Raw genomic sequence first — 23,870 nt, forward strand, 5'->3', positions numbered from 1 at the left:
ATAAAGTAATGAAAGCGAAGAGAACAATGAAACTTCCCTGTTGAACAGCTAAGGGATAGGAGGGAACAATGGAGGGGAGCCGAGTTCTGAGACATCCTTGCCACTTGGCGGGTGATGTTCGTCATTCGCTCTTCTACGTTGTGAACCTGTGCTTGTAAGTGGCGCCACTCACCATTGTCGCCAATTCACCCCAAACAACAAAAGACAGAATATCCAACAAAGATAGCAACCAACAAATGCAAATCCATAGTCACTGGTGTTCCCCAACTCAATAGTCAAATGCAAAAGCAAATACGGGCACCCAAGCCCAAATATGGTCAACAAAGCAACAGTTTCACTCCAAAACCAACAATCAGAAACTATTATCAACAACTGAAAACTAGCAAAGGCACGTTAATAAGCACAGGGACTACCCAATTCAGTCAGGCAACAAACAAACTTGGCCATCCATAATCTCAACACATGCACTCTAAAATTGCAACAATTGCCCAATAATATGCTAAATCTAGCAATAGCAGTCTTTAAGTTTAGCAAGAGCAATGGAGCCACAAGGCATCGGCAGTTGATCGACTATCCAACCAACTAGAGTAGATAAATTCTGGGGAAAACACCTCAACTAATACCACTGGCGGAAGATAGAATGCACAACTCAATCAGCTGAAATTGTAGCAACAGCCCCAAGAAATAACAATTCAAACAATAATAGCTCATTAATCCGGCAGTAGCAAAGGGATTCCAAGTGCCCAACCTCCAACAGTCAGCCAATAGAGTGGAATTAACCCAGTGGAGCCAAAATACCCAAACAGTGGGTGAAACAAGTTCAATGGCTAACTCACACTAATGAAATCCCCAAATAACTCAATTCAGACAACAAGTAATGTAACCACAGGAGTTTCAGTCAAAATTAGTAAGGAAACCCAGCAATTCAATTAGATGCACCCAACTGGAACAAGCAATGTAAATGGTATAGAGGCCTCCCAATGTAACAAACAAGTGCAGTAAATTAGCTCACCCAAAATCTCAACAAGTGGCTCCAGTTGGCCAGTTAGAATCCTAACTCAAAATCAGCAAATGCAATGATGACCGTTCAAAGATGTGAGAATAATAACTCAATCAACCAAATAGCGAAATCAGATTCAGGTCCAGTCACCCCAACAGTACCACTGATGGAGCACACAGGGAAGAGATATCACAAAAGATCAACACCGCCTACTAATTAATCCGAATGACGCCTAACACTGCCCAAAGTTGGAGATCGAATGACAAATACCTCTACTGCTTCCTCGAATGAAGAAATGAGAGCGGCTGCGGCGAAGAGAGGTGGACAGGCGCTGCTGTTGACGGTGTACGAGCGAGGGCGACGGCTGAGCTGGTGAGCGCTGAGGCGCCTGTGGTGGGCGGACTGGATGGCGAAGGAGCTACGGTTTGGGCATCAACAGGAGAAAGATGAGCTGGTGGTGGCGTTGAAGCAAGGGTCAGCGGCCGTGGGCAGGGGTTGAGGATGGCAGTCTCGCGGCTGTGGGCTCGCGAGGCGGGGCGGACAACAGCGAAGGGTGGCTGAGCGGCGAAGTGGAGATGAGCTCGTCGTGGGCTGGACGAGCGCCGCTGCGGGAGAGGAAGAAGGAGCGCTGGCGGCGTTGGACATGGCAAGGCAGAGGAGAGAGGGAGAGCTGGTGAAGGTTGAGCGAGCTGGTGGAGGCGCGCGGCAGGGAGATGGGGGACAGCAGCAGCGGCGGCGGAGCTGGACGTGCGGCAATAGAGGAAGAGCCGGGAGCTGCTGCAGAGGTGGGAGCGAACTGGAGGGAGGCGCAGCGTCTGAGAGAGCGGCGGCGCGATGGTCGCGCTTGGGCGTGCGGCTGTGCGAGATTGTGGCAGGGAGAGAGAGCAGAGGAAGCAGGGGCGGAGGCGTGTTGCGGACGAAGCTGGGGAAGAGCTTGCGGAGGAAGCGCAGGTGGAGATGGAGCAACGGGCTCGCAGGGGAGAGGGCTGCGCGCGAGGGCTGCAGCGTTGCTGGTAGCGCGCGAGAAAGCTCCTGGTCGCGTGCGGCGTGGTGGTCAGCGGCGCGCAGGTGGGGCGCGACTTGGTGCTGGTAGCGGCGCGCCGTGGATGACGAAGAGGAGGTGCTGCGTGGGTGAGGTTGTGGCGCAGTAGCGGCGGATGAAGGAATAGAAGGAAAAGGGGAAACAGGGGAGCGGTGGAGAAGAAGAAGAAAAAGAAAGAAAGAAAGAAAGAAGAAGAAAAGAAAGAAAGAAAAAGAAAATTTTGTTTTTTTTTTTTGGATTTTTTTTTCTTTTTTTTTAAATTGAATTGAGGTTGGAAAATTCGATTTTTAAATACCAAAACTGAAAATGAAAAAGGAAATTACTGTTGTTTAAAGAAAGAGGAAAAAAAAAATTTTATTTTTTATTTTTTTTTTGAAAGTGAAAAATTATTTCCTTTGTTTTTGGGTCGTCAAACAGCGCGTGGGCACGCCAAGATTGGTCTTCGTCCTCTGACCTCAGAAGATGCAAACACTGCGTGGGCACGCCAAGATTTCACTTCCTGATAACAGTGGAGGAAATATGAAAACCAATTACTACTCAATCGAGAAACGAAAAACGAAAGAAATGAACAACAAAAAATAATAAAATCAATATTTGGGTTGCCTCCCAAACGAGCGCCTTTCTTTAATGTCTTTGGCTAGACATGCTATGCTTGTTCACGGAGGATAAAATCTTGTAGCTCGCTTCAATGCTTCATCTTCAATGCGATCCTGGTAACCTTCATAGATGGAGTAATCTTTGAGCACACGAGCTACGTTCTTCCATGGACTAGTTGAGGGCACCAAATAAGTCAACAATGATCTGCATTCTCCACTCACTCCTCCATCACACACATTCATTGGTTCAAGATATTTTGCCATCTCCACTCTTAACTTATTCCTGTCATGAAATTTTAAATTTTCTGGTATAATAAAATCAGTTTCAGTAACAGGAGTTGAAGAATAGGAGTCAGGAAAATATTGATTAAGGGGTGGAGAAGATGTCACCGCATTTGGAGATTGTCCACTGGATTCATTCACTTGGATAGGTTGCGGTTGGGGTTCCATTACTTCATTTTCGGCTTCTTTTTCAACTGCATCTGTAGATCTTTCATTTTGGCACTCTTGCTTCTCCTCATCACTAGTCAAGCAAATTGCACTCTTATTTTCTTCAAAATCAACAATGGTTTTCGAGGGCAATTCTTCAATTTGAGAAGCCACCAATCGATTTATTCTGGATGTCAATAGACACATTTGATCTTCCAGATTACTCATTGCCTCATTCATCATCTCATTTCTCCTTTGTGTCTCCTGTTGGAATTGATATGTATTAATAGCTATTGATTCAACTATTTCTTCAAGAGACATACCTGACATAGATGATGATTCTTGAGACTCATACTGCTGAAAATTCATTGGCCCTGTTGTATAATCATAACTGGAGTTATCCCACCATCCTTGATCATACCCGTTTGGATTAGGGTCATACCACGTTTGAGACCAGGGTGAAAAATCTCCATAATTATTGAGGGGGACACTCAGATTATCTTGATATTCGGGGCACATACCGATTGAATGATCCCTGGCATAACAAATTTTACAGGTTGCAGCAGCCATTCTTTCTCCAATAGAATTTAGTGCCTCTGAATATGCAAACTTAGCAAAAAAACTAGCCTCATTGTCTTCCCTGAAAATAAAATCCAGTCTATCACCAAAATACGGAGTGTTAGAAGCCATAAACTATATAAAAAAAAAAGAGAAAAATAAATAAATAAAAATAAAAACAAGATGAACTCAAAAAGAGACAAATTAATCTGACACCAGTCCCCGGCAACGGCGCCAAAAATTGACAGGTGCCGAACCTGTGCAATAATAAATACCTACTCGAGAAAAATACAGATTTTGTATATAGCGGTGAGTAGGGTCGAATCCACAGGGACTGGGGATAATTCGTTTCTTCTAGAGTCCAAAGTATGGGGGGTTTTGGATTAAATGCTAACTAAATAAATTAACTGCAGAAAATAATTAATTAAAAGAAAATAACTAAGAGAAACTCTAGCCAAGGATACACTTCAGAAATGGTTCATGCAACTGATCATTGATGCAGAAATAATTCCAACATTTAGTAATAGATTAGTTATAGTTGTCATGCACGCGATAAACAACCAACCCTTCCTTAATTTCTCGATAGCTAAGGTACGACCATTAGCTATTTCTCTAACCCAAAAATAACCCTAGGTACGACCGTAGGATTTAATTTCTAGATTGCATTAATAATTAGAAAGGCCCAATCCTAACTAACAAACACGCTACGAGGGTTTGTTTAAGTTAGATCGTATATTCCCCTGATATAAACCCAATTACGCCAGTTGCTACTGAGATAGAGATAACGAACAATTACGGATTCGATCACCCCTATTTAGCAAAATAGCCTATATGAATAATTAAATATTGCGCATCTATTCAATCACTCACATGAGCTATAGCAATTAAAAGCAGGAAACATATAAATATCAATAAATTAAGGAAACAATTAAAATAAATTAGATCTCACAGTAATTGTTGAACCAAATCTTCAGTTGTCCCCTTGACTAGAATTGAGAGGTTAGTCCTCCATTAATGGAGAACAACCATGCGAAAGAATAAAACTAAACTATGCTAAGAGCTAAGCTAAAACTATTGAATGATCTCGTTCTCTGTACGTTTCCCCCTTTTTAAAGCCAAAAGGAAGTCTAATGCTATCTCTAGTGGTCCCCACACCAAATTCAAAGTCTTGTACGTTTCTTTTCCTAGAGTCCAAATGACTCATGCTTCTTATCCGTGGTCCCCGCACATGTGGCCAAAGCCTCCAAAGTACTTGTTGTTCCAAATCTCTCTACGTTGCTTTCTTTGAAAAGCCCAAATGACCAAATGCCTTGCACTAGCTTGTGGTCCCCACCAATTCAAGGACCCAAAGGTTGAAACCCTTAGAAGTCTACATTTTTCCATACAAGTCCCTCCTTTTTGGTAATTTTCTGCTTCACTCCTGAAATTGATTCCAAATACCAAATATGAGTAAATATCAGCAATTAACACAATATTTGTCAGGGATAGAAGGGGAAATCAATAATAAATTTACTAACAAATTATACCCTATCATATAATCAAAACATTTTTTTTTTCTAAAAACTCCCAAAAAAATACAATCGAAACAGGAGGGTCTAAGTTAGTATTAACAAGACGGGGCTGTAATTTCCTAGCCTTCGGTGCGCACAAACACAGAGAATCAAAGATCATCAATCAAAGATTAGGGTGATAGAGCAATAAAGCAAAAACTTCACTAGTATATTATTCTATTTGTCGTCCAGTCCTAACGATTTATTTTCCAATCTTCAGCCAGCAGTTTAACTCATAGTTACTACTTACTAGTACTACAAAACCTTTCGAAAAGAAAAAGGATCTAAAAAAGCCTCCCTACTCTCCATCCGCTCTTCTTCTCCTTGTATAACAATGGCTGCTTCATCTGCTGCAAAACAAGCATTAGGAGCTTTAGACAAGGAATCATTCGTGACCCTTTTGGGGAAACTAATAGGAGAATCTAAATTCGTTCAGAACAATCCACCAGAGCTGATCCCAGAAGAAGACAGGATTGTGCGGCACGTGCTCGACACTCTCCTCCCCTACAGCACCACTACCGGTGGAGGCCCGCTTGTTATCAACCATGTCACCTACAAGCCCAATAGAGGAAACCTGATTGTAGAGTATCCCGGAACTGAGCCCAACAAAATTCTTTCCTTTGTTGGAATGCATATGGATGTTGTTACTGCCAACCCTTCTGACTGGGTAACAAATTTTGAACTTTTAGCTTTTTTGAGTAATTTATTTGTAATCCGATTATATATTTTGGGATTTTTCTTACATTCTGATGATTGGTTTTGTCTTGTGTTTGACTGAAAATGATTGTAAATATGTTTTGTGAGTTTGCCAGAATGAGGACAAAAGAAAATGGTATATGTTAATTGGGTTTTGTTACTTTTTGCAACTCTCTCTCTCTATTCTGAGAAAAAAAGAAGATTGTTTTAATTGATGATGAAAGGGCTTTCTTTGATTGGAAGTTTAAATTTGATAGTGCAAGGTTTAAAGTTGGAGACTTTTTGTGTTTTTATACACTGGCAATATTTTTCTGAATCTTTTCATTGTTATTATGGTTAGATCTCGCTGTTGCATCTACAATGCTACAAACATATCCATTATCCCCAGGAATTTGAACCCCGTATGGGAATTGTAGTTATGCAATGACGAGCTATGGAACTTAGTTAATTTTGGTGAGACATTGAATGTATGCAAGTCTCATTTTACGGTAGCTGCTGATTTGTAGCCTAAGGATGTTCACTATAAGAAATTAAATCTTGAGTCCTAAATTGGTACCTTAATGAAAATTTTTGGCTCTCTATTGTTTTATGAGGCCCGTGCTATGATTTGGGGTAATGAGTTCATTAGCCTTACTAACTAATGGTTATCTCATTCTGTTGTTGCAAATATTGTATTCCATCGAAACAAAATTACTTCAGCTCATAACTTATATTTGAAGTATTTAAAGTGATTTAACCAGCTATTTCTTAATTCGAGGGCATGATTATGGAATTTAGCTAGAACCTGTGATTGTAATTATCTTTTTCCAAGGTTTCCAGAAAGTAAATAGTGGGGTTGGAAACAGAGTAAGTTTGAGTTCTGCTCTTTGACCTGGGTATAAATTTTTGTCTCCTCAGTATTCGAGTGTTTTGTATTTAGAGTCTAAGACCATATCTATGCCTCAGGATTTTGATCCTTTTTCGCTGAGCATTGATGGGGATAAACTACGGGGACGTGGAACTACTGATTGCCTTGGGCATGTCGCTCTTGTAGCTGAACTTATGAAGAAACTGGGAGAGACAAAGCCACAGCTGAAGTCCTCTGTTGTTGCTGTTTTTATAGCCAGTGAAGAGAATTCATCTATTCCTGGGGTTGGTGTGGATGCATTGGTTAAGGATGGATTGCTCGATAAGTTGAAACAAGGGCCTTTGTAAGGACATAAAAGTAGTATTTAAGTATGAGAATCTTTTTTTGGTTAATTGGTTATGTTTAAATTGTTTGGCATTTGGTTAATGGTTTATGTGTTTGAAAACAGATTTTGGATAGATACAGCGGATAAACAGCCTTGCATTGGGACAGGTGGCATGATACCGTGGAAACTCCATGTTACCGGAAAGCTTTTCCACAGTGGTTTGCCCCATAAGGTGCTTTCTGGCTTTCTGTTGTCTCATATCAGCTGCACTAATTCTTCGTGTAAAACTCACATGTGCAGGAAAGAGATACTGTCACTTTCTTAGTTGTGTCACTATGCAGGCAGTTCATATTATGATAAAGATCAAGTAATTAAAGTAACCATTTTTCTGGAATGATGAAACTAAACTAAAAGAGAGGCATCAAAAAAAATTTTTAACTTTGCAAGCACAAAAAATACATTTAATATTATTTCCTCTTGAATTAAATTATCTATGCAGAAAAAACTGCATTTGAAGTATTCTTATTTTCACAGATAAATCCTTGTAAGTGATCACAGTGCACCAAAAATAAATGGGATAGGCTTGGCTGTAGATGAATTAATGTTACGATAATTTAGCTGGACAATAACTTGGAGGGATTGAAGAGGAATACTGCTGCAAGTTCATGCACATTAAGAATGCTCCATTACTGGGAGGAACCTGTGAATGTGTTCCGTTTAGTAGTTTTCTTTTTCTGTAGGCTATTAATCCCTTTGAGCTAGCAATGGAAGCACTCAAAGAGATCCAATTACGGTTCTATAAAGATTTCCCTCCTCATCCTAAGGAACAAGTTTATGGATTTGCAACACCATCAACAATGAAACCAACTCAATGGTCTTGTAAGTCTTGATCACATTGTGGAAGAACTTGGACAAGTGTGATATTTGACTTGTCATAAGCAGCCAAGCCAATTCCATTTTCTGAATAAGCATTTTATATTACAGATCCAGGTGGTGGAATTAACCAAATTCCAGCTGAATGTACAGTTTCAGGCGATGTTAGGTACATATTTCTTTATATATTCTTGTTTAGGATCTTGAACTTCTAAACCCTTCTAACAATGCCTCTTTACTTTTGCAGGTTGACTCCATTTTACAGGTGGCAAATTTTTCCTTTTTTCTCCTTCCTAAATTGTGGATGATTTAAGTTATCAGATTATGATATTTCACAATTAATTCCTTTGCCCTCTTCATTTTTATGTTTTGGGCTTAAACTAATTATCTTCCTGTACTTAGTCTGCTGTAGCTTTACCAGTTGAGTTTAGAAGGATATTCAGGTAAAAATTCAAAAGTTTGACAGTATATATTATTCACTCCTCAACAGTGTATCAGATGTGCTGAAGAAGTTACAGGAGTATGTCGAAGACATAAATGAAAATATTGAGAAGCTTGATACTAGGGGCCCTGTTTCAAAATATGTGCTACCAGATGAAAACCTAAGGGGAAGGTATGCCTTTGTCGACTGATTTGTTTAGTAGGAGCATGCTGAGCGGTTGTTGCTTTCACTTTAAATTTGGTAGGAATGAAAAAGGTGATTGTAGTTTGTCAAATTGAAAATCATTTATCCACTAATTCAAGAAAATTTTGATATACAGAGAAGAAGTATGCATAAGGTAATTACACATCCTAAGATTATAAACACTGCAAGAAACCATATTAGGCCCAACAGTCAACAATGTAATGCAAAATTTTTTTGTAAACTGACCGAAAAGTTAAAACAGTCCCTGGATACAATCTATGAATATGGGATAAATTCTACATTTTAGATCTTGAACTAAGACTTCTCTGTTGCAAATGGTCTTTCATTATACTCAAAGCCACATGCTCCATCTTGGACTAGGAGGGATCACAGAACCAAAGCTCCCTTGTTTTCTACAGTTTCTACTTCTTATCTTTCCACTTTCCCAGAAGTTTAATTGAGTATGCTCTTTCAAAGTTCAAATAAACAGAAAAGAAAGTCCCACATCTTTCTTGCAAACTGGAAAGCATTTCATCGAAGGATATTTAGGTTTGGGCTTCCTGTCATAGACATGCTTCATCACGTTGGGGGTTCTCTTTTATCTTTTTCCTTGGGAGTTGTAATGGGCAGCACTGATGGCAAACGACATAAGGGAAAAAAATGCCCATGTCATGAGAAATTTTGTTTCCAGATAGGGGATGGAACAGCCTTCCACTAATAAAGACATTCCTTGATCAAGTATTTATGTTGTGAATTGCATTGCACCCTGAGATTATAATTTCAAGCATGGAAGTAGGTGATGGTCTTATGGAATCAGTTTTTCTTTGCATATCAGTACAGTACTCATTGTGTAACATTCAGTTTTACAATTTATTTACCCTCAGAATCACAATAAGTTTCGACTCGGCAAATTCTGGAGTTGCTTGCAATCTTGAATCCCCTGGTTTCCATGTCCTATGTAAAGCGACTGAAGAGGCAGTGGGGCATGTAAAGCCCTATTCTATTACTGGTAGTTTGCCACTTATTAGAGAATTGCAGGTACGATGAGTTTGCTTGTCATAAGACTCAGATTTTTTGGCATCCTTCTAACTTTGTTATTTGGCAGGATGAGGGCTTTGATGTCCAAACTGCAGGCTATGGTAAGATTCTTCCATATCCTACCACTTTTTTATTTAAATAATATAAGCTTATAGCTGTATGCTTCTGGTAGTATTTTGTGAAAAAGATGTTTTGGTCTGCAGTATGATTTTTCCTAGAACTTGGTTGCTTGAATCCTTTCTTGAGCGTGTTACTTGCCAGTTATACCATTCTTCTTATCTTAGAAGGAACTCGATGAAAGCATGTTAAGAATCTGTCTTCTTGATAATTATTTCTTCCATATGGCTAACACCTAACCTGGTTGACGTCTTCTATACCCATTCTGATGCAAAAGATATATATATATATGCTGCTGTAAATTTTGGCTACACCAAAACAGATGGATCAATGGATTTTGCTCTTTTGATAAACATGCAGGCTTAATGGCTACATACCATGCCAAGAATGAGTACTGCCTTCTAACTGACATGTGCCAGGGCTACCAAGTTTTTGCCAGTATCATTTCACAATTGGAAGATTGATTATTGATCACAGGCTTCTTGAAGGCAATAAATCTTGCCCACCGTATATATACTGTGAAGATTATGGCCTTCAATCTTCAACCTCTGCTGAGCTTACACAGTTTATGGTCAGCATTAATAATGTCTTGTTCTTTGGTGCGGATTTCGGCATACAGCAACGGCCACTGAAAAATTAACAAGTATGCTGAGAAGGGAACGGATCAATTGAGATGCCTTTTTTTTTTTAATTGAACCACAGCTTCTAGGAACTGAGTGCATCTAATTTACTGTTATACATTTTGGTTGTTCTTTTGATGAAAAAGCATACTCCTAAACAGTGGTGTATAAGTTCTAAGACAAAAAAAAAAAAATTTCCTGCTGATGTTGGAAAGAAAATTTGTGCCAAGGTACTGCCAATACATCCTGTATATGGTAGATTTTCTACGGTATAAGCTACCATTTACAACTGGAACTTTTTATTGTGCGTATTCTTTTGACTTTGCCTGTACATCTGTAGGTGATCTAAGGCTAATCAAAACTCAAACAAGAAATATACATGTTTCCGCCAAATCTAACCATTACATTTCCTTACAGGGCCGCTTTACAAGTTTCTCGTGCTCTTCTCTTCCAATTTCAGCTGTTGAACTCTCTGGCGTAGTCTTCGCCGATGATCATGTATTTTCCAAAGGCCATGTCCCAAAACAACGGCAGAGTAAATGCCATGTGTGAGGATTGGAGCGAAGATGTTGTTTGTCTGTTCACATCCATATAAGCAATCAAAATAAGCATAATCAGTTTTTTTCCTCTGATTAAAAGTGATTTTGGTATGACGGGAAATTATGTATAATTGCAAGCAAAAGGAAAAATGATGTGCATAATAAACCAATTTACCTGGATCCATTCAAATCCAAGGTAAAGGGCTAGAATTGCTTCCAGCAAGGGCGAATAAATCTTTTTCATTTGCCTCCTCTCATACCAGGCTGTTCCATATGCACCATAGTCAGATTGCAATTGTAACTAGCGTGTTGATGATACAAGATAAACAGCTGACAATGGATAATGGTTTTAGGCAGGCAAAATATGCTGTGAACTTCAGTTTTCCTCGTTGCTCCTTAGCAACATTTTGCAACCTCCAGAATGTAGGTACACATTTTTGAAAGGGCAGGGAAGAGGCTCCTGAGTGCATACAAATGATATAGTACTACATGCTGATCAAAAGAGTGTATATGGCTCATAAAGATGATCGAGTTTAAGATGAACATACTTCTATTGAAGAAGTTGATAAAGAACATCATCATGCTAATCAAGCTTATCTGTAGAAACACATTTTCTGTTTGGAATAGGCAGTCACCGGAAATTCTAATTGTTTCCTCCTCCTATTGATTGCCATATATGATTCCCACGCAACATGTATTGGAAATAGCTGTTTTACTGCTAGCAAATATAAGAAAATGAGGTGTCCTCGTGTAGAAAATAAAAAGATCGCTCTACATCAAGGGAACAAGAAGCAACCTGCAAACAGCTTCTTCAGATCTTCACGCCGAGAACGAGATTGTAATACTGGTGCAACAACATACGTAGGATCTGAAAGTAGAACAAAAGACTGTTTTTGTCACAAAAAACATGAATTGCGCATATTGAGGATATATTAGAAAAATGGACACCAAAACATATTCTCTTTTTGAAATTTATGATACCTTTCGGAGAGGCAGCAACATAATACAGAGAACCGGTAAGAGCAGCAGTTACAACAGCAGCAAACACCTGAGCAAATGGGACAAATGGCGGCAGGAAACCAGTCTAAAACAGAAGAAAGAAAACCATAAGCAATCAGCTATCAGGAATAAAACATTTTTACGAGAAGAAATGTTTGTGGAGAGAAAATCTTACCATAGATGCCATCCCACGAGCATCTGTCACCAAATCAGTGCTTCTCAGGAATATGTCGGCTAATGCTCCCTACATATGTCAAAGAAATTGGAGCAAGAGAAAGACATATCATCAGGAACAAGATTAATGCTTTCATTAGACATGGTACTTGATCAATTAAAAGTGAACGATGCACAACTTTTCTCCAAATTTTTCATGCCATAAAAAACTAACAGAGACATTTATTTCGGCATCAACAGGAGCAATCCTTTAGTTGATGTTCAATCTGAAGAGGTCTCAAGACAATAGATGGTACCCAACAAAGAATTGGAAGATAAAAGTCAAGGAGCATGTGAAGATAACCACTCCAATCGAGGTCTGTAGGCTTTGAGAAAGCCTATTGCAAAAGCAAACAAGACCACCACCAGCCAATTTTGGTTTTAATTTGGTACTAAAATGTTGTGTTATTTCCACCAAAACAAACAAATAAATAAATAAATAAAGAGAATGGAAAGAAGGAAAATTGCTGCAGAGATATTGACCTGGACAGCAGCACGGTAGAAAAGCTCCTCCCCAACAGAGCTTGCAGCCACAATCAATATAAACTGCAGTTAATAAGCCAAAATGATTACTGCTCCCTCTCCAGTTGATAATCCAGAGTGGAGATGGAAGAAAATAAATGCAGCACGAACAGCCGAGTTTTACCTGCCACGGAGACATGCCATAAAAGAAGCTCCTTAGTTCTTCATCCTCAACATCCCTTATTGCACGAGCATGAGGAGATAATTTTACAACCTCATCCTGCATCCATTATTCATAGTTCACAGAGTAAACTTCATTAAACCAATTGCAGGGAATCACAGAGCAGCAAATTTTAAGATCTCAAAACCATAAGCTGCTGAACTTTCTATAACCATACATAATACATGATAATTACGGTCCAAGAAAATGATCAGTTTGATTAATAAGTCAAGCACTCTATATTTATAGTCAAAAAGGTACAACTTACATCAAGAATAAAAAGAAGCGCCATAATTGGAGGAGCTGCATATCCCAGTCCCTCAACGATGGCATCTAGGGATGGATCAAAACCTCCCGAGCTATCAATCCCAGTCATGGAGCATATGAACCTTCCCGCCAAAGCCATTGCGACATATATTCCTGACTTTTCAAAAACAACTTTAGGGACCATCAAAATTATTTTACCAAAATCCGTTCAACATGAATAAATTCTTTTCCCTCAAACTAGCAACCTTAAATTACAGATAACAAACATGAACTTCAACGAAAATAACGGTTTTCTAGCTTATTAGCAGCAGCTCATGTGAAATAAAATAAAGATTAGTATGCAAAACATTGGATTATTCAGTAATTTTCCAACAGAAAATACAAATATCCATTTGGCTGGAGTTTTACTCTTTTCCAGCAACATTATTGTTCCTGAAAATATCCAGTAACACTCTCCAGAAAATTTTTGCCTCACACACATGGGTTATGTTGTAAGGACTCTTAAATTTCAACAGGACATCGGATTTCACTACAAAAGTAGTCTTCAAAATTCTTTCTTAATCAAATGAAAATAACAAAATTACATATTATAAAAGTTATTACATATGACTAAACTTCGTCCTCAACCTCTCAAACTTAGAAAATGTTTAATCCCTTCTCCCTACAATTTAGCATATTCCCTTGTCCCTAGTTTTTGATGCCTGTGAATTGTGATGCTGTCCGAAACATTTGCGTCGCTAAAAATCCTGGTACGAAAAATGGTCGAACTATTTAGCCTTTTTTTGAGATTTCGTAGGAATAAATCGAATAAGTACGTACTAAAATTCTCTCCTCTTTTTTCTTTTCACTTTCTGGATTCTATCGTAATCGTTGAAAATATTCATTTCAAGCAATTAAAGGTACACCACTTTTCTCTGTTCACAAAAAATCACACAGAAAATAAAACAAAAAATTTAATTCTTTTTCTGCATTCAACACTTCCGGAAAGGAAAAAGTACAACTCACCGATTCCGTAGCTGAGTCTAACGACAGCTCCAATCTTTTCCCAAACTGGAAATTCAGTTTCAACACTTCTAAACCTTTGATTGAATGTGGTCACCTCCATAGCTGAGCTCGTGTACCCACCACCGCTACTGCTTTCTCGTTCAGCTCCACCACCGTCAACCGCCTCCCGGCCGCTGCCCCTCTCCGCCGTGGCACTCACTCTCACCACCTCCACCAGCTGCTTCATCTTCTTCCTGCTCTTCTTCTCCTTCATACTCAACCCCGCCACGTCATACAAGCTAACTCCACATTTACTCCCCAAAAACGTCATCGTCGCCGGGTTCGCAGCCCGAAAAGTTAACGGGAACTCCATTTTTAACTGCAAATTCTATTTTTCCCCTTTCAAGCAAATCAAAACGACGTGGTTTTCAGTTTTGATTTGCCTTGTTCGCTTAGGTTAAAACGTCGTGGAATTGGTGCTTATGTTTAACTTCGTCGTCTCCGGTGACGAAGTCGGAATATTTAAGAAACTCAGGATCGGGTGGCGCATGGTGTGGTGAGGTCTCAAAAGAGCAGAAAAGGACTGATTAAATACTAGCCGTCCGATTGGTTGTACTTTTGTCCAAGTGGGACCAGGAGAAGTCAAACAACTTTGAATTTGATTGATTGCAAGGGATTGAACGGCGAGAATGTGAAGAGGTGGAACCCACAACGGTGTTTCTATCTAATACCACATACTGTGTGGATATTTTTCATGCAATATCTGAGTAGCCAATGAAAAATTGCCATGTGGAGATAAGCTGTAGACGGTGGCTTATGGGTTAACAATGGATTTAGGTGCTTGGCTCCTTCGGGGCGGCATCCAAAATCAAATCTAAGCCTTAACCTAATCGAAAAACATCTGAGATTGCTTTATTGGGGAATTCCAACTCCAATTGTGGTGCAAGTTCATTTACTCTTGGGAACTTTTTCTTGATTGGGGAATTTCGCAAAAGTGGTTTGATAAAGCATAATTCTTTTGTATAGATTTGGTACATGTGTATAGAATTGTATATGTACCTGTAGCTTCTGGCTGCTTTAAGCCTACAAATCTATGTCAATAAGAACTAATTTCAGTTTGCAATCTTAAACTTGTATCACCTTTTTAATTTATATCCTAAATTTTAATTTTAGATATTTTATACTCTAAACTAGAGGTGGCAATATGGATAAATGGTTCATAATTGGTTTTGACTTAATGGATGGTGGATGAAATTTATCCAATCCATTTAGATCCATTTAATAAATGGATCTAAATGGATGGATCTAAATGGATTATATAAAACCAATTATCCATTTATAATCCATTTATATATTTTGGTTACTTTTTTTTTTTTTGTATTACCAAGTAACTATACCCATTCCTGATCCTACCAAGTAAGAATTTCATGAAAATACTAAAGTATTTCCATGTAACTATCATCTTATATGATCCAAGACAGAGGACAATCAAATGAACAATATTGCTGGTTGAACGATGTACATTAGTATTTCCATGTAACTGTCATCTTATATGATCCAAGACAGAGGACAATCAAATGAACAATATTGCTGGTTGAACGATGTAATGTACAAGACTTATGCAGCAAGAGCCATTGTCCTTGAAGATTTCCATGCAAGCTCTAGCTTGAACAGCATCCAATCTCTTCCAAGAAGATCCCTCATCTTTGATATTGATCGTCTCTCCTTTAGGAGGAACAGATGAAGGAGCACCTTCATCAATGGCCTCGACTGCCTTCCTACACGAGTAAAGCACCAACAGCTCCTCTGTAGTTAAGATTTGGATTATCCATTTATCCACTAAACTTTTAATTTTGACCACTTTACACCCTAAATTCTCAAATTGTTCCATTTAAATCCAATCAATGATTATAATCGTAAAATTAAAGAGATAAAGGTCGGTAAAAATTAATGACAATGTACCATTTTATTCTAACTGGCAATTGCTTGGCTTTATTTTTTTAACCATTTTTAGCATATTATTATTGATTTATATGGTTTCAATTACTAATATTGATAGCAAAATTAACGAGATAAAAGATACTGCAAATTAATAACAATGTATTGTTTTATTTTTGTTACGATACCTTGGTACCTTTTGATTACTTTGACATATTATCATTGATTTGTTGTGTTCTCTATGCCGTTAATTTTATAAAAGTTGTCATTGACTAGATTTAAATAGGACAAACTTAAGAGTTTACGTTATAAGGTATTCAAAATTAAGAGTTTAGGGTGCAAAATATTCAAAATTAAAATTTAGAATGCAAACTGAGAAACTGGTTTCAGTTCAAGAGTGCAATGCAGAATTTGTTCCATCAATAAAAGTCTAACTTTTGCTAAAAAAAGGGATAATTTCAAAAACTTCCCCTGAGATTTGTGACAATATCACTTTGATACCCTTGAACTTTGAGCAGTTTTAAAAATTTATGAATTTTAAAATTTCTAATTTTTTTTGTATAGACCGATGACTTGAATATCAGAGACAGACACAACTTTCTAAAATTAAATTTACAAACTCATTTGAGGTGTTTTAAAAAACATAACACGAACTTTCTTTATTACAATGTATTGTTAGATGAATTTAGAATTTTTTTAGTACTCTAACATTTTTTTCCAAATTGATGGCTTGAAAAAAAGAGAAAGATAAATTATTAACAATACATTTAGAAACTAATTTGAGGTACTTTCAAGGCACAAAATGTTATTTTTTTCTAATTATAATAATTTTTTCTTTTGCACTCCTTGTCTAGACTGATGACTTCAAAAATTGCAAAAGGTCTTTCAACCTAATTTATATGTTGTAATTCTTAAGGATTTATCTTGGTTTATTATGAAAACTAAAGGTCCACAACAAGGGTAATTTTGAATAGAAATCTTTTATCTCTCCCAAAATGAGTTCTTAAATCATATCTTTTAAAATGGGCTGATAAAGTTATAAAAAGTTGAAAATTAAGGGATATATGTGAGATTTCTTAAAGTTAATTTAGAAGTGTCAAATGATATTGTCTTAAACCTCAAGAGAGGTTTTTGAAATTATCCCAAAATATATATATATATATATATATTTCATGGGACTTAATCTGTCACTTCCATTTTCTTTTTTTCTTTTTTGCTATCTTGTGAGAAAGTGATCAAAATAATGATAAAAACGTTCTAAAAAGCATTTTGCTAGCAAATTTTCTTTTCATGTAAACACATGGGTTTATTTAATCTTCCAAAGCAACAAAACAATAGTTGCTTTTATTAATTCAAGATATAAATGACAGGAGTTTGAAGGAACCATTTAATGCGTATGAAAAAGGGGTTAAATACCAAAAACCCCCCTATGGTTTGACTAATATTCACTTTACCTCCCTATGGTTTGGAAACCTACAATTTGACTCATCGTCGTTTCAAGTAAAGTAAAAGTCTAACGGAAAACATCTAAACTAACGCCTGAAACGAAAATGTCAAAATTGCCCCTCTATAAGTCAAACCCTTGGAAGAATGTTTCGTGCATTTGAGAATGGGTAAAATACCAAAAACCCCTCTGTGGTTTGCCAAATGTACACTTTACCTCCTTATGGTTTGAAAACCTATAATTTAACTCCCTGTTGTTTCACCTAAAGTGAAAGTCTGACAGAAATACCGTTATTGTAGATGTTTTCTGTTAGACTTTCACTTTAGTTGAAACGACAGGGAGTTAAATTGTAGGTTTCCAAATCATAGGGAGGTAAAGTGAACATTAGTCAAACCACAAGGGGGTTTTTGGTATTTAACCCTATGAAAAAGTGTTATTGGCTTGTGAGAATAGCATGCATTTTGAAGACATTGGTAAAACTAAAATCTCCAGTACAAAGAATCGATTTCAATAATTTTGGAGAATAGACACCGGAGGTCCCTTGATTTATATATTTTCAACTCCATGGTTGGGTCAATTTTGGGTTATATAACTTTTATCTAAGATCTGATTTTGCCTCTTTTTTTCCTTTTTCTTCTTTTTTTTTTCCCTGATTTTGCCTCTTCAGTTATGTTACTCCCTGTATAGCCAGCAATGACGACACCCTTCTCAACTACAACTATCAATCATGCAATTATCAATTTCTGAAAAATCGAATTATCTATTATCAATCATGCAATTATTGGTCATGCAATTTTTAGTTTTTGACTCGACTACAACTAAATGCTTTCAATACCGACTAATACATTTCTCTCCTACGAATACTGGCATATAACAACAGTGGTGAAGAACACCCTAACCCCCCCCCCCCCCCTTCCCTCCAAAAAAAATTGGGTGAGGCACAATTTTGTTAGAATGCACTTTAAGAATATGTTGACATGTTTTTCATTTCTTTTGGTATGGATAAACTTGGGAGTCTTACCACCTCTATATTGACTATCAGTATAGTATTGTCAGATTTTATTTTTTTTAAATTTCTCTTAATAAAAAAGTTTTAATTTCTCTTAATTGTAGTATTAGTTTTAAGAGACACTACAAACTTCACACATATAGATAATAACACATAAAAATCACCAATTACCTTCAATCAGATCAGAAGAAGACGGATACTGTGGCATCCAGGACATATATGCCTGTACTAAATGAGTTTTTATTGAGTTAAGCATTATTAATTCTTAAACCATTCTGAACCAGTATGTGACAAGACTAGGTGCCAAGAACGTCACATAATTAATCAACATTATTGATTTCCATTTATGAAACTTGCAAGAAATTGAGCAACATGTTGAGAAGTACAAAGATTTAACATCATTGTTCATTTGGATAAATACTCATCCGGGTAAAAACCTCTGACATAGTTGTCTAAGCTGTTGTCATAAGGGAGATTATAAACTCCTTCACAACCTCACAAAGGACTTTAGTTTTGGGAAACTCAAAAATGTCAATTCCATGATAACCTCCTTCAACAAAATTAGCCACCACGGAAACACCCTCGTCTTCTAACATTTTGGCAATCTCAAATTGGCGATCAAACAATGCATCATTTTCATATCCTGCCATTAAAATCTTCCATCCTAAAGCTTTAATCTGATCGAATTGTCCAGGTTTGATGCTCAAAACTGGATTAGAAAATTCATGATCTCGGTCAGCACCAACGGGCAACGAAAGTTCCCACAAGACATCAGCAAAACGGGGCGGTATAAGCGTGTCATTCAGAGCCCTCAACTCCGATTCTGTCCTCTTGTTGCCACCAAAAAATGCTTGGTGCAAAATCAACCCTTTAATATTCAAAGGTTTAAGATCATCAACGCGTGAAGATGCACTCAAACCAACATGATAGGCAATGTTTCCCCCTGAACTGCTGCCCATGAGGAAACTGTTTGATAAATCTGCATACTTTTCCAACCATTCGTCTTGTGAATTCTTGATCCAGTGCAAAGCTTCCAAGCAATCTTCATAGGCTGCCGGCAGCCTGTGCTCGGGAGCAAGACGATGCTCGATTGATACGACTACAAACGGGACCTCAGTCGCTAAAGCTCTATGCAAATCATCAAAACCGGTCGTGGCCACGCTGCCAATCACGAATCCTCCACTATGAAAGTAAATCAGGAGCGGAAGTTTCCTGCCAGGGATGGATTCAAGTGCTTCTTTCGGTAGGAATATGCGGGCACCAGTGTCTTTGGATTGGTTAATGGGGACATCTTTGACAAGAAGGATAGGGCTGCCATCATAGGAGGAGACGGGTGTTTTTGGATGTTCAAATTGACGCGTGACTGAGCCGTCGGGGTTCCGGACTAAGCCCAGACGGCCATAGGGATCAGCATGAGCATCAGCGAATGAAATTGCCGCAATTGAATCAGCCATAAGGGATGAGAATTTTGACTGCCTTTTGGTGTAAGCTTTGGAGCTAGCGTTCATGAGTTTGACGGTATTTGAAGACTTGGAAGTGCACAGAAAGAAAGGTTAAAGGGTCATTTCGTTAGTTCTTTGAAATTCATACATTGCCACACGTTGTTTATCAATATAATTTAGTGCGTCATGAGCTGTGTTGAAAAAGCAGACACAAGAAGCTCATAAAAGCGCAAGACTTGAGAGGAAAATGACGTCTGAATTATCTTCTTGATGGGTCCAATGTTCTTCTTTCTTTTAATTGGTTTATACTTGTGTATATCCAGCCAACGACCTTTGCGTTCAATTTAATTGCATAGAGGATTTTTTGTCCAACATAGGGGTGTGGACGACGCGAGCGGCTTGGTAAAAACTTAGCAGACTCGATCTACTCATTCTGCGTAACTAGTTGAATTCGAATCAGTAGTAATTACTCGAGTATTTAACGAATTTAATTAAGTATTTATATTATTTATATATTATATATTTTAATTATGAAATGACTAGTATGGATCCGTATATTAATAAATTTACGTGAAGTAATTTAGTAAAAAAAATGATGAATGATAAATTAATAATCTGATAAATCTAAAATGTAAAAAAAAAAAATTTTAAAAAGAGATGAAAAACTCGAGCTTGTATAGTTCGAATTTGATATGGCTTGCAGTTTACTCGAACTCCAACGAGTTGAGTTCGATCTTAATTTCCATTATGTCGAGTCGAGTTCGAGTTCAAATTTATATACTCGTTCAAACTCGAGTTCAAGTTTAAGTAGCACTAATAGTGATTGAATTTGAGCTCGAATATGGTGCAACTCGATCGCTACTTGACTTAATAGACCCCTAGTCCAACATTGTCTTACCTTTCATTATATTGTCATTTATCATTCACAAACATCTCATTTTAGAATTTTTTTTTGTTTCCTTAAATTCTAATATCTAATAAAAGGATAAAAAATTAAAATATAACAAATTAAAATAACACTATATAATACAAAACAAAACAAAAAATAGAAATTTCACAAAAAAATCATAAAAATTTCATCTCACTTTAATCTTCAAAGTTTGAGCATCACTATGGCCTCCAGAAACAAAGTATGATTGTGGTCCGAGGAACCAGTTGCTGTGCTCTAACACAGTTCGATGCTCGGGGCTTTGTCTCATGATGATAGAACAAGGGGGGTCTAGCGCCCGCAGCCTGGCGGTTGTTTAAATGGTATTGACAGCAACAAAACACAGGAAAAAAATTCAAAAAAAAGAGAAGAAGCTGTCATTTAAGTGTGAAATTAAAGTGGTAAAAGGTGATTACTGATATTATATTTAATGCTTGATGTGATATCAAATTTTGTAATGCATCAGAATAATGCAAAGGATAAAATACATCTAACCACCCGTGGTTTAGCAATTTTTCACATAACCCCCATATAGTTTCGAAAGCTATATATAACCCTCTCATAATTTGGATTAAAGTGTCAAAGTGATGGAAATGATCATTTGTGATAAAACCCATAAAAATATTGAAATTACCCTTATTTAAAAACTAAAATGCCTGAAATGATCAAAATATATAAACATAATATGCATGACATAATTAGTGTTTTATCATATAACCCCATTATAATTCTTAAAATATATACATAACCCCCTTGTAGTTAATAAATAATTTTCAATTTTACATAGGGGTACTTTTGATATTTTAGTTGACTTCATTATGGAATGCAAATTCTGTCATTTTGACACTTTAATCCAAGTTACGAGAGAATTATATATAGTTTTTAAAATCATAAGGAGGTTATACGAAAAAGTACTAAACCACAGGGGAATAAAGTGTAATTTGCCCTAATGCGAATGATATAATGTTTTTTGTTTGTAGCTTACAGGATTATTATATCAACATTGGAAACTGAAAACTAGAATGAAAACTGCAGATTGAAATTTAAGTGCTAAAACATTTAGGTTGCGTTTGGATTGAGGGATCTGATCAAGGGTTTGAAATCCTCTCAAATCCCTCCAGTTATTTATATTATTTATTAAGTATTTGAATTTGAAAATTACAAATTATTCTAGTATTTAAAATATATTTTAATAATTGGTATATTGGATAGTTAAATGCCTATTAAACAATCCAAACAACTAGCGCCATTTAGATGGATTTCAAATTCTTCATCAAATTCCACAATTTAAACGAATATTGAATTTACAATGTCATATCTATTATATCCATCTGATGATCAGCTAAACTTGAGCGCTGAATTTAAGTGTTCTATTCTATGAATATTATTTATTTGATATTGATATTGTTACTTTGTTTGTTAAATTACTATGTTAGATTTTTTTTTTTAAATTCTAACTACATTCGAACACAGAATATGTGTATGCAGGAGAGAGATGGGAAGTATGCGTGAATAAAAAATGTGCTTGTGAAGAAGAGCTCCACTTGCTTAAAAAATGCTACGAGCTTTTAATTTTTTTTTATTTCTTAAATGCCACGAGTTTGCGTGAAGAAGGTTTTTGTTGAGATATGCCAACTTTTTCCTATAAATTTTATCAGATTGGGTTTGATATCAAAATAATTTAGTTATTAGAAAATAAGGATATTTGTTAACCAAAGATCATGTTGGTTTGTTAACAAATATATTAGCTAAGATTTGCTAGTAGTAGAAGATTATATTTTGTTGAGATTTTTAGGATAATTGTTAGTTGGATATTTTGCTAGTTTGTTTCATGTAATCACTATAAATAGTGAGTTGATGAATGTAGAATATAAGCTCATTTTCCAGCCTTGAATACAAGTCTCTTATAAGTTTTTTTTTTCAACACTAAGGTGTTGTTTCTTAGTTTATACCCCCAAAAAACCAACAAAGTGGTATCAAGAGTCTAAATCTTAAGGACCTGTTTCTTTGAGAGTGAGTGAATCTGGTGAGAATTCCTTTTTCACACTTAAGCCTTCAACATCAAAATGCCAGGAAACAACTTCTTATCCAATCCTCCAAGTTTTACTGGTGAAAATTACCAAATCTGGGTTGTCAAAATGAAGTCCTATTTGGATGCTAATGATCTTTGGGATGTGGTAGAGACAGATCATGTTCCTAAATTGTCAAAAGATCCAACTATTGCAGAGATGAGAGCCCATAGATATGCAGTCAAAAGGAGATCAAAAGCCATGACTTGCATTCATTCAGCAGTTTCCGATGCAGTATTCACAAAAATTATGATTTGTGAAACTGCAAAGGAAGCTTGAGATGCTCTCAAAGTGGCTTTTCAAGGCAATGACAGAACAAGACAGCTACAAGTTTTGAACCTTAGGAGAGAATTTGAACTCCTTAGGATGAAAGACAAAGAAAACATTAAAGAGTATTCTGACAGACTCTTAAATGTTGTGAACAAAATCAGATTGATTAGAGAACAACTTCCAGATAGCAGAGTTGTGGAGAAAGTCTTGGTGAGTTTACCAGAAAGGTTTGAAGCCAAGATTTCCTCTCTTGGAGATTCAAGAGATCTCTCTCAGATGACTTTGCCAGAATTGATCAATGCTCTAGAGGCACAAGAACAAAGACGAGCCATAAGAACTGAAGAAGTCATTGAAGGTGCTTTTCAAGCAATAAACATGGATCAAATTCGACAAGGTGAAAGAAATGATTAAGAAAAAAATAGCAAAAATGAGAAGAAAAATGGCAGAAATCCTCCGTGTCCACACTGTAAGAAAACCTCACATCTTTCAATATATTGTTGGTTTAGACCTGACATTCAATGTAGGTTTTGTAAGCAAATGAGACATATGGAGAGAGTTTACAAAAATAAAGGAAAAAAAGAACATCACGCTCAGATGGTTGATGAACAAGATGAGGAGCAACTTTTCATGACCACTTGTTTTGCAAGCAATAATTCCAGTATTGAAACTTGGCTAATAGACAGTGGTTGCACTCATCACATGGCATATGATGAATCTATATTTAGGAAATTTGATAAATCGCAAATCTCCAAAGTCAGAATTGGAAAGGG

At 36.9% G+C, this 23,870-nt stretch overlaps 3 protein-coding genes across 6 annotated transcripts; 1 reads left to right on the forward strand and 2 right to left on the reverse strand.

Moving 5' to 3' along the window:
- Positions 1-5,281: 5,281 nt before the first annotated feature.
- Positions 5,282-11,112, forward strand: LOC113704272 (acetylornithine deacetylase). 2 transcript variants are annotated; one of them, XR_003451671.2, is made up of 11 exons: positions 5,282-5,842; positions 6,817-7,061; positions 7,167-7,275; positions 7,784-7,922; positions 8,028-8,085; positions 8,164-8,181; positions 8,407-8,529; positions 9,426-9,579; positions 9,647-9,680; positions 10,057-10,339; positions 10,734-11,112. XR_003451671.2 is itself a non-coding variant. In XM_027226064.2 (10 exons), exons 1-10 carry the CDS (start codon positions 5,510-5,512, stop codon positions 10,158-10,160), a joined length of 1,317 nt encoding a protein of 438 aa, XP_027081865.1. In that variant the 5' UTR covers positions 5,282-5,509; the 3' UTR covers positions 10,161-10,535. The 2 variants fall into 2 exon arrangements, 1 of the variants encoding a protein (XP_027081865.1); XM_027226064.2 differs by lacking the exon at positions 10,734-11,112 and having other exon boundaries at positions 10,057-10,535.
- Positions 10,536-14,672, reverse strand: LOC113704273 (uncharacterized). 3 transcript variants are annotated; one of them, XR_011819777.1, is made up of 10 exons: positions 14,022-14,672; positions 13,018-13,169; positions 12,714-12,809; positions 12,551-12,613; positions 12,030-12,098; positions 11,837-11,939; positions 11,652-11,723; positions 11,404-11,570; positions 11,031-11,119; positions 10,818-10,893 (listed from the first exon to the last, which is right to left on the reverse strand). XR_011819777.1 is itself a non-coding variant. In XM_027226065.2 (9 exons), exons 1-9 carry the CDS (start codon positions 14,371-14,373, stop codon positions 10,741-10,743), a joined length of 1,149 nt encoding a protein of 382 aa, XP_027081866.1. In that variant the 5' UTR covers positions 14,374-14,655; the 3' UTR covers positions 10,536-10,740. The 3 variants fall into 3 exon arrangements, 1 of the variants encoding a protein (XP_027081866.1); XM_027226065.2 differs by lacking the exon at positions 11,404-11,570 and having other exon boundaries at positions 10,536-10,893; positions 14,022-14,655; XR_003451672.2 differs by having other exon boundaries at positions 11,031-11,570.
- A 4,171-nt stretch (positions 14,673-18,843) lies between these two features.
- LOC113703814 (carboxylesterase 20-like) lies at positions 18,844-19,845 on the reverse strand. The gene has a single exon (XM_027225295.1). It carries the CDS (start codon positions 19,843-19,845, stop codon positions 18,844-18,846), a length of 1,002 nt encoding a protein of 333 aa, XP_027081096.1.
- Positions 19,846-23,870: the final 4,025 nt, after the last annotated feature.

Source organism: Coffea arabica, chromosome 8e (assembly GCF_036785885.1).
Source record: "Coffea arabica cultivar ET-39 chromosome 8e, Coffea Arabica ET-39 HiFi, whole genome shotgun sequence".
NCBI lineage: Eukaryota > Viridiplantae > Streptophyta > Magnoliopsida > Gentianales > Rubiaceae > Coffea > Coffea arabica.